Below are 11,137 nucleotides of genomic sequence, written 5' to 3' on the forward strand. Positions count from 1 at the left end.
GTATTACTTGGCATTAAAAACGATGGCGATACAATATTTTTAAGACACTTGGTGTTTTTTTTTTTCAATTTTATTTTTTTTAGACATTTTTTATTTTCATTTCAATATCACAGAGAGGTTCAGCGACAATCTAAACAGGAATTTGAAAACTAAAAAACAGTGACAAAGCCGAGGAGAGGTGGAAATTGGGAGTGCCTTATCCTGGAGCGTTAGGGTCGACATGGAGATTTTTTTCACCACTGGTACAGAAGACTGAAGCAGTATTTCAGTAGCTAATTTCTCCTCCTTTTTCAAGATGTCTGAGGGGTTCATGCTGTGGCAGGCAGAGAAACAGAAAAAGGTGTGAGGAGCAAGAAGAGGAGGCTCATGCAGTATCTGACAGCTGTTGTATTGTGAAACCACCACAGAGAGGCACTCTCACAACCACCGCTCCCCTTTTGTTGCCTTACAAAACGTTCTACTTTAGTTGTACGCACTGTTTCTCTGCACATTTACAAGAGAAGTGTTAATGTCCTGATGCAGCTTAGTATTCTGTGAAGAAAAAAAATGAAGTTGGTCCTCTGGACAGGTTCTTCTTTGATGAAACAGTTTGTCTCTCCTCCAAGAGACTTCTTCAGTCTGAGGAGTTTCGGATAAACTCAGCTTTATAAGCACTGCCTCCACATGGTGGACAAAGTTTAATGATGACAATCAAATCAGCTGTTCACACGCAAAAGAGGACCATCAGCCTAACAATAGATTGTTAGTGCTCTAATTATCGCTGTTGTTAGTAGAGGACCATGTGCACCATCACCTGACTGTTGTTGGGGCACTAATTATCACCTATTGCTCACAGTGGGCTGAGTCATACTCGCAGTAACAGCATTGTAAGAGGGGGATAACTGGACACGAAAGCCTCCAACTCTGTTTAATGATGGACAGTTTTTCTTCACAAAGATGGCATCCTTTACTCCTCTCTCAAACAATCGTTCCTCTCTATCCAGGATGTGAACATCTTCATCCCTGAAAGAGTGACCGCTGGCCTGTAGATGATGAATCCTGAATCTTTGGTCTAGTTCACTCCAAAGATCCAGTCCCCAGGCACAAACTGATGTTGTGTATGCTGTTAAGGGCGAGGAGGACTGTGATCAGTTATACATCGGGGAAACTAAACAGCCACCATTCAAATGGATGGGCCAACACAGAAGAGCTACATCATCAGGTCAGGACTCTGCAGTTTACACTCATCTACAGGCCAGCGGTCACTCTTTCAGGGATGAAGATGTTCTCATCATTGATAGTGAGGAGTGTTGGTTTGAGGAGGAGTAAAGGAAGCCATTTTTAAAAAGAAAAAATGTCCATCATTAAACAAAGGTGAAGCTCTTTACGCCCAGTTGCCCCCCTCTTACAATACTGTTATTGCGAGTATGACTCAGCCCCCTGTGAGCAATAGGTGATAATTAGTGCCCCAACAATAGTCAGGTGATGGTCCACATGATCCTCTGTGAACAGTAGAGATAATTAGAGCACTAATAATCTATTATTATCCTGAGGGTCCTATATTGCATGTGAACAACTGATTTGATTGTCACGTTAAACCTGTTTGTCCACCATGTGGAGGCAGTGCTTATAAAGCTGAGTTTACCTGAAACTCCTCAGACTGAAGAAGTCTCTTGGATGAGAGACGAAACGCTTCATTAAAGAAGAACCCATCCAGAGGACGTACTTGTTTTCTTTTGAGAAGCATTAATGTTTGAATCAAAACAAAAGATCAATCTTGCTTCCTTTGTCCCAACTAGACTTTTAAAAGTGCTTTTAATTTGAAGGATTTGGCATTTAGACTTGGGTTAGGCTGTCTTTTCATTAGAACCCAACACAACTTGAAATGTTTATATGGCCAGAGAGACAATTACAGGAGATTGTTTCCACCTGGCCTTCAGCTACAGAAAAAAACAAAAACAAAACTAAAACATCAGAAAGAGAGGGAGCTGGAATTGATGTGTGTTTGTGGTTCCAAGTCAAAATGCCATTCTATCTATTGCACATATTATGTTGGCAAAAGTGCCGTATGAGATTCTAAACAAAGTCTGAGAAAAAAATCTACATTGGGGTGATCAATGAGTGTGTGTTTGAACTACCAGGATCAATCAAAAACACTGGACAGGATGTATGGATATAGATTGATGGTTGGTAATTGGTACTTTTCCCCACTTTACTTCCATCTTGAACTGAGTGGGTGGTCCTTTGTATTTATGCGTTTACTGTTGTGCACCTATTGTATGTACCTCTGTTTTTGACTTGGATTGGGTTAGGACTCTAGCCAAGGGTCTATGTTTAATATTGAGGGTTAGGGAACAAAGCTAGGAGTTTTGCTAACATTCTTCAACAATCAAACTACACAAGGTGTTAAAAATAATACTCGGGTACAAGATCTTCAACGGTGGGTACTGCAGGGGTGGTGGTTATGGGGTTTGTAAAAGTGTTGAAACATTTTTTTGTAAATGCATTTTTTAGAAGTTATGTCTACACACATGCCCATGAATCCAACATGTAGCAAATTGATAAACTGAGGCATAAAATTAAATATATACTGTATGCGAGGTCCTTGCTCTATCTCTCGATCGGTTTGGGGCTCCCAGATGGAAAAATGTTGAAGACCCCTGCTCCGGTATATTAAAACATCAAATTTGAGTTTGGTTTTCAAATCATCCATACCTGCAAAAGTATAAAGCCAAATAGCCAAAGTGATCAAGGTTAACTGAGTCTTTAATGATTTAATACCACAGAGATAAATTGTTATCAGTAGCTAATACTCTAGATACACCATATTTAGTCATAGGTGTGAGATTACACATTGAAACCATACCCTTTGTATGTGCTGGTAATGTGCTCAAAGCCCAGTTTTTACACCAGTAGTTTCTAAAATATTGTTCTAACTCTGTCTTTCACAATGAAGTTATCCTTCTGTTTGATACTGCTATACATGTTCGGATTGGGCATGGGGTCTTAACCTAATTCACTTTAAATGGGCAAATTCTGTAGTTGGAAAAGATTCCCCTGACTTCATTGAATAAACACTCTCCATTACCAAAGAAACACCAAAGAATAAACATTAGATTAGTCATAAATAATGTTGGTCTTTGGCTGATGTGAGGCCTTCTCTGATTGGTTTGCAGGCACTTATAGTAGGTGTTCATTTAAAGTATTCAAAATGTGGATAATACTGAGACTACTACTGTAACAGTAAATGGTAATAATTACAAAAACAATTAAAGTAGCACTAGACTTAAAAGAGAGGTGGTTTTCAGCTAAATGTATGGAGTTTGAAAGCAGCAACAGAGAGTTTGTACTGAGAAAAACATACAGTTTTAAGTAACATTAAGGAAAAGTATAGAATTTGCTTATATCCTGTATCCAAGTCCTTTATCTTTATGCACTATGTTATAGTCTATTACAAAACAAATTAGTTTTTTTCTCACACTGGATACATACACTCTATTTATTTATTTATTTATTTATTTATTTATTTATTTATTTATTTATTTACAAATTTCATTTACAATAAATCTGATTTTCTGTGATGGACTTGCGACAGTTACTGCAGGACAACCAGTGACCTCCACAACCCGGCAGGTAACAAATGGATAAATTCAATTTTGTACAACCAAACTAAATTAATAGTTTTACGATTTCAACTCTAATTTTATATTAAATAAAATTTTCAAACTACGATGTCCAATCCAGTGATATCAATGGTTTTGAACACACTAAGCTACAGAAAGAAAACTTGGGAAACGTAGTTATATAACTGGCGTGCTATTTCAGTGTGACTTGCTTTATTTAGTACAAGTTAATTATCACATGTAAGGAAATCATTGAATTTATTGTGTAGTTTGCTTCACATTGTAATATCAACATACATACATGTAAGACCTGACATATTCAATGGCTGTGGTTTGCTTTTCATTTCTACATTTGGCCTTATGTTTACGATTTCTTCTGTTCAAAGACGATCCTTGTGGCTCAGAAACAAAGTTTTTGCAGCAGCAGTGGTGTGTTATTTAGATTTAAACTTGGTTAGCTCCCGTGGGGTAAAATGTGTCAGGAATGTCGCTTCTTGAGAGTGCCTCTGGGTATTTAATTCTACAAAAGGAACTTTCTTAATCTTACATGGACTACAATCACGGACGCTACTGACAAATGCCAGAATACAGCGGTTTTAATTGTAGTTCAGTGGAGGATGCTGGGAAATGGCACTTGTGGGATCCCTTGCCTCCTGTCCTGCCAACTTGAATAGTAGTGAATAAGAATTGGCCTAAAGACTAAAAATGTGCAGAGACCATAAAACATCATACTTTCACTAAGGGTTAAAACAAAATGGATTTTTATATCTATAAATATGCATTACAGAGCAGACAGAAGTATGCCTGTCGATGTATGCAGCTTCTTGTATAAACAGATGTACACGTACATATGCATATCATACAACATCTGGAAGCGGGGCTGAAATAATGTACAACACATAATATACAACACGTATTTAGCAACTTCTGAAGGAGCTGTGGACCATCGGACCTTTGTTGTACCTCGGCGCGCAGGTTTACATACAGTTTTGTGATTTTCAAAAACTGTTCTCCCAGACACACGCGACCGTACATCCTCTTTGGGGGTTTTTTTTGCTGCGGAACGACACAAATACCAAACCCACAGCGGCTTTGAGATGGCTCGTGAATACAAACGTGCACACAAACCTGTCTGCTATCTCCCACCCTGATGGTGAGCCTGTCCGAAGACTGAAAAGACCCGGGTAAAAAAAAGAAAATAAAAATCTTTAAAAAAATCTAACAAATTAAAAAAAAAAAAGAGTGACAGCATGGGAGCGAGTGAGCAGAGAAGTGCACAACAGGATTGTCTTCACTTTAGGTCCAGGACATCATTTTCGAAGGATGTGGAGATCGCGAACACACTGGCAAGAGGTGGACTCTCCGTCTGCAGTGCCGCCGCCACCGCCTCCGACTCCAGCTCCAAACTGGGTGAGCAGTGCAGCTGGACGTCCAGCTCGGATTCACCTGACTCCGACGGTAACCTGCTGAGGATAAAAAAGCTGATTTATCATGATCCCAAATAACGAGCATTAATTGCTGCAAACTAAAAAAAAAATGGCTGCGCAATTGGTGGACGTGTTGCACATGATTTACAAAGACAGCATGTGCAAATGATAACAGGTGCAAAAGTAAGATGATACAGAGTATGAACTATCATTTTCCCTCTCTTAAAGAATGCGAAAAATACACACTTCAATTAATTGTGAATATTTCCAGCATGCTATTATTGTAATCTTCCCAGTATTTAGCACATTCTAATAATCATCATGTATTTTGCACAATGGATATGCTGAGTGGGGATGGATGAAGAACCCATATGAGTGGGGGCCTTGTAAGCTCTTCCCTAAAAAGACACTGAGCTTTATTCCAACCTTTGTGTTCTTCAGATGAACACTCAGTGATCTGAGCTCCTCAGGATCCATTAAGGCAGGGGTCTCCAAACCTTTTTTCCTTAAGAGCTACTTTCGCAAAATTAAATTGTCCAAGAACTACTTTTTTGCAATATTAAATTTTAAACTTAAAAATAAACCATTGGAATAAATTTGTTTTGCACAGGAAACATTGTCTTCAATTCACATGAAACCACCACGAAGAACACTGAATTTACATAAATGTGCTTTTTGTGTTTAACCATTCATATTATAGTGTATTTCACACTACTAACTTAGGGTTTAACTGCGACAGATTTGTGCACAAAACATGTTGGGTGACGGGTCTCTGATTTTTTTCTGCATTGTAGATTCCAGCAGGAAGAAACCCCGTGCAGTGAACTATATTACAGTGGGAGGGTTTCCCAGGAGCTCGGCACGGTGTATCTTAAAGGCACAGTGTGTAGGATTTGTTGTTTTCAGCGACATCTAGTGGTTGAGTGGTTGAATCATCCTCCCTGGTCCTCCCCCCACCCCCACCCCCGCTTCCAGATGCAAAGGAGTTGCTACGGTGTCTCTCAGGTGTCAAAAACCAGCAGCTTCAGGGCTAGTGATGTTTCAAGTGGTAAGATTATGAGTTTTTAATAAGTGAAATTATTCCAGCTACAATGACAGACAACAAATATTACATTAATAGTATTACAACTGAAACTGTTTTTGAAGTCGCCACCGCAGTTTGTCCTTCATGAGCCTTCGTAGACAAGATGGCGGCTGCCTGTAGTGGCGACCCGCGACCATGGAGACATAAACAGCTTTTTATAAGGTAAAAATAATAAAACAAGGTCTTTGTCTGCAATGATTAGACATGTTTTTTTTATTATTGTCATTAGTGATTATCTCAATTTTGGCTAAAAGAATTGACAAAATCCTACACACTGTGCCTTTAAGGGGCCATGAAAGGTGTGTGCAAAAACTGCCGAACAACCAACCACGTGTCGTCTGTCGATTGACCAATATGAGCCCTAAACTGTTTGATTGACAAGCAAGGGGAAGAGACTGATTGGAATGAAATGAAAGTTTGTTTGGCCAGTGACAAATTCACTTTTGCTTCTCCTAATTTTTCATAAACACTGAAGAGCTACTTTAAATGAGCTCACCAGCTACTGGTTGGAGACCCCTGCATTAAGGGGTCCAAGAGAACTCTTCTCTTTTATATGCTCAGAGCCAGGCAGTGGTCTAAGTAGAGGTCTCTGGTTCAATGCCACAGGCATCACACAGACCATTGTCATGGAGTCCCATCACCATTTTGTGGCAGTTGAACAGGTTGTGCCCAGTTAGAACTCCAACCAGCGTACTTAAAGTTTTCCTTATCAGGGAGATGGAAACGTTCTCAAACCTTAGATTTGGGCCGTTTATCAGTTCCCATGTCTGTCAACCAGCAGTTGCTGCAGTTACTGGAACAGCAGCAACTTCAGTCCCAGATTTTAATGTGCTGTGAGTCAGACAGGCGTTTTCAACAAACAGTCTGGTGTAACCTTACAGCACTGGATGCAGCCTCCCCCGAGATACACAAATCCAGTGGAGTCAGGTCCGGAAGGATTACAAGTAGTTTGCACATCCTGATAATCATCATACAGTATATTCTGCATAAAGGCCAACACGCTAAATGAATTACACCAGCTGTTTTGCTCATTTGACAGACTCAGCCCTCAGCACACAGAATTAATAAATCAGCTTTGCACGTTATTGAGTTTGTGTCGTTTTACACATGTGACCCTTTGATAAATCTGCTCCTTAGACTCACACAAAGTCTGTCATGCGTTCCTGTAGCGCTGCGTGTTTTACCTGTCACTGTTTGTTGACGTCAGCGGCCGCGCTTTGGGCTCCTCTTCAGTGTTCTTCTTGCTCATCTTCCTCTGTTTGACCGATCCACTGTCCGATTTCCCGCTCGGCTCCTCCGTCAAGCCTTAATTGGTGACAGAAAATGGACACGAGTTTGGAAAACAGCACTTTTCAGACAAGAGTCGCTCAAACACAAAAACCACGGCTTCGACACAAAAGTCATTTGTTGTGCAGTGTGGGATCATTTGTCAGAATACCGAGCAGCTCCTTCCGCGTGCGGCTGGCGATCTCTTTAATCTCCATGCGGGACAAGGACAGCGAGTGCGTGGCCGAGATGAGCGGGGTCGGCGCGATCATGGCGGGGGCTGGCGCCGCCAGCACCTTGTTGACCAGGGGGGACTTCAGGGGTCTTTCGATGCTGCGGCCCACCAAGTTACACAAAGGAATCTTGAAGATGTGCTTACACGTTGCTTCGCCTGGCGGGGGGGATCAGCAAGGAATTAAAGAAGAGGCAACAAAAGAGGCCATAAAACAATAAACGAGAGCAAAGACAGGAGTAGAGTGTCAGAGAACGGATAGAACATTAAAAAATGTATGGAGGTAGGCAAAAAAAAACAAAAAAAAAACGTTTTAACTGTTCGGTTAGGAACTTCTTCCATATCGCATTTGTGAAATTTGGCTCAAATTTATTTTAAGCATGCTATTTTATGTTCTTACAGTTAATGATAAAGCGCAATAAATTCAAAGTAGATGACTCAAAATACTGATTTTAGAAATATCAGGAGTGGTAAGTATATTTAAATTGTTTCTCAAAGATTGAAAAAAAATGCGACATAACCTTTATATTTAACATGATTAAGCCTAAGCTCTATCACTCAGCCACACTAATCAGCTCATCTAACAACGTTTCATTCAAATGAAGACCCTCTAAAATGATTAATAGTTCCATTTACTAAAACAGCATGCACTCTTCGAATTAATCATCCTTACAAAAGAAACGTAATTCGGTGTAATGAAAGCTATTTATCCAGCATCATCTATTATTCAGCAGAGGCTGGAAAACTTAATAAACTTAACAAATGGATGTTTGGAGATTTTTTCAAATGACACAACGTGCTCACGAAGCTGCGGTGTGCAAAAGCATAAGTGCCAGCAGGGGGCGGTGTTGCAACTCAGACCGCTTCATTCAGGCAGGTTGGTGTTAAATTAAATCAAAGTGGTGGTAACCCTCTGCACAAAAAGGACTGTCTCAGCTGAGATGTGTGTGTGTGTGTGTGTGTGAGCAGAGGAAAGAGCCATGGAGGAAAAATAGAGGGTCACTGCTCGTGTTTGACGGGTACATTGTGTTTGAGCGGTTACACATCCACGCTCATGTACCCGCGCTGTCACGCAGGGGGATAAGAAAAAAAAAGCCAAAATGTGAGATAGCATGCAGTTATCTGGAATACAGTATACAATCATGGAGGGATAAATATATTCCACATGCACTTGTCTCTGAACCAGGGGAAGTGGCGCTTTCCATCACACTGGCAGAGTGACGTAAATGTTAGGCATGCTCTCGGGAGGAATTGAAGTTCAATTGTCCAGCCACTGCAGGTGTTTGTGAATGTGTGTGTGTGTGTGTGTGTGTTGAAGCCAGTGGAGGTAGATGGTGGTCAGCAGCCGCCTCAGTCTCAGCGTTACTGATGCCTTTACATCAAATGAAAACCTCCCCGAGGAGCAGAGACGGCGGGCGATCAGGCAGTTGGAGGATGAGATTTTTGTCAGCAGCCCCTCAAAACAGCTCTTTTTCAAACCCCCGCCTCCCGCCAAATATACCCACCCACCACCGGACCGTGGCACCGCCGTTTGAACTCCCACTTTGGATCGAAGAGAGGGCTGACAAAAGTCTCCATGGCGACAGTGCAATCTGTAAATCATGCTGCGACAGACGAGTCTTCTCCTTCCCTCTTTGCCTCCCCTCCCACCCCTCCTTCGTGTGCATGGCTCCTCCATTTTCATCTTGCACTTGTGCGTTCCCTCCTCCTCTGCTCTTCCTGTAATTACGAAATCCTCAGTTTCAACTATCACTTCCGTCTCACTTTCTCTTTTTTCTTCTACGCTCCCTCTGCCCTCCCATTCTCTTCTCACGCTAATGCTTCCAATTAGCTGAGACAAAAGGAGGAGGGGGGATGGGGAAGACACACAACGCTAACTTAACATTCAACCGGCGTCCAAGTCAACATGCCGCCTTGGAGCAGACAGAGTGGTGCACTCTGGGAGCGTGTGCGTGTTAGTCGGGCAGCTTTATGAGCGTTCTTTATTAGCCGAGCACGGATCGCGGCAGGAATCTGCAGTACCTTCAGCATCCTTAGACATGTACAGGGAAAGCTTGGTACCATAGGGGATCCGTATAGAATCTGAACCAGGGATGAAGAAAAGGGTTACACAAACCAAAAACACACACACTCACACATTTAGGTACACGCACACACACGCTAACACAATATGGTTTTCTCTTGTCTCCAGGCAATGCAGCCTTGTTCACATTACTTGATACATCAGGACATGAAAATGAAAATCCAGCCCCTCACCCCTCGAGAGAAATAATTACCCGAACCGGCCTAAGAGCATAAATCCTGTCCTCTGCTAATTGCAGCTGCAGCAGCCGAACCTTTTCTTTCTGTTAGCCTTAATGGGACCTGGAAATTGCTGCTCCTCTCAGAGCAGATCGGCTCGATGGTGCAGCAGCAGGTACACAAACATTTTAATAAACACTTTTTTTATTTAAACATTTGCTTTTCATCCTTGTCACCAAAATTAGCTCCAGTTATAGGAACACAAAGGAGCTTACGCCCTTCATGTCCATTAGCTTGTCAGCTCAGGATGACTGACAGATTTATTAGCTGCATTCTGAACAGCTGTAGCTATCTGAAGAGGTCAGGAGACAGAAGAGCAGATATACGATAAAATATGGAGGATAATGTGAATTAGAAAGCTGATATCGGTCTGTTGTGTTCTTGAATGGTGGTGCTGGGAGGTACTGAGTCCATTAGTGACTCAGACTTTTGATGTTTTATAATTTAACTTCACTTTTTACTGCAGATACAACTATAGACTTGTAAAGTACATAGAGTATGTAGAGTACATATTCTGCTGCCTTGGGGTTTTCACATTACTGAATAAAAGATAAATTATATCAATGTTTTTTTTTTAATTGACGTGTTGAAGATTCCTTCAAAAAAGCGGAGTTGTTTGTTGAAGAACAGCACGCTATTTTAAAGTCTTGTTCTTCTGGCACTGTCGAGCAGAAACCTTACATCTCCAAAACCTTTTCAGAAAATTATGTGGTAGAAATTTGTATTTTGTCTGTGTATGGGGTCAGATAGTTGCAAAGCTAACCTGAAGGTTATTCCTGAAAACAACAACAACAACAACAACAGAAAGTGTTTTTAAAAGGAACACAACTGTTTCTTATTCTAAAAGAAAAAAAAATTGTATAGGTCTTCTGGACGGGTTCTTCTCTAATGAAACGTTTCGTCTCTTCTCCAAGAGACTTCTTCAGTCTGAGAGTTTCAGGCAAAATTCAGGCTTTTAAGCCCTGCCTCCATGTGACTGATACATCACATGGCTATCGTTGACACCTAATTAACACTTATTGTTATCAGGGCGTAGAGTGATACTGGCAATGGCCGTGCCGTAGGAGGGGTACAACTGAAAACGGAGGCCTCCACCTCTGTTTAATGATGGACGGTCTTTCTTCGAAGCCATTTTTGTGAAGAAAGATCGTCTGTCTGTCTGTCTGTCTGTCTGTCTGTCTGTCTGTCTGTCTGTCTGTCTGTCTGTCTGTCTGTCTGTCTGTCT

General features: G+C 41.2%; 1 protein-coding gene across 6 annotated transcripts in view; it reads right to left on the reverse strand.

The window, feature by feature from the left end:
• Positions 1 to 3,779: 3,779 nt before the first annotated feature.
• garnl3 (GTPase activating Rap/RanGAP domain like 3) overlaps positions 3,780 to 11,137 on the reverse strand; it is a gene marked incomplete in the record, with an annotated part of 108,791 nt that continues 101,433 nt past the window's right edge. For 4 of the 6 annotated variants that reach the window (XM_014006596.1, XM_014006595.1, XM_014006597.1 and 1 more), the window contains 4 exon segments: positions 3,780 to 5,068; positions 7,298 to 7,418; positions 7,552 to 7,770; positions 9,634 to 9,693. In XM_014006596.1, the coding sequence (XP_013862050.1) occupies positions 4,894 to 5,068; positions 7,298 to 7,418; positions 7,552 to 7,770; positions 9,634 to 9,693 (575 nt within the window). 6 annotated transcript variants of the gene reach the window in all.

Source organism: Austrofundulus limnaeus, unplaced genomic scaffold (assembly GCF_001266775.1).
Source record: "Austrofundulus limnaeus strain Quisiro unplaced genomic scaffold, Austrofundulus_limnaeus-1.0 Scaffold36, whole genome shotgun sequence".
NCBI classification, from domain to species: domain Eukaryota; kingdom Metazoa; phylum Chordata; class Actinopteri; order Cyprinodontiformes; family Rivulidae; genus Austrofundulus; species Austrofundulus limnaeus.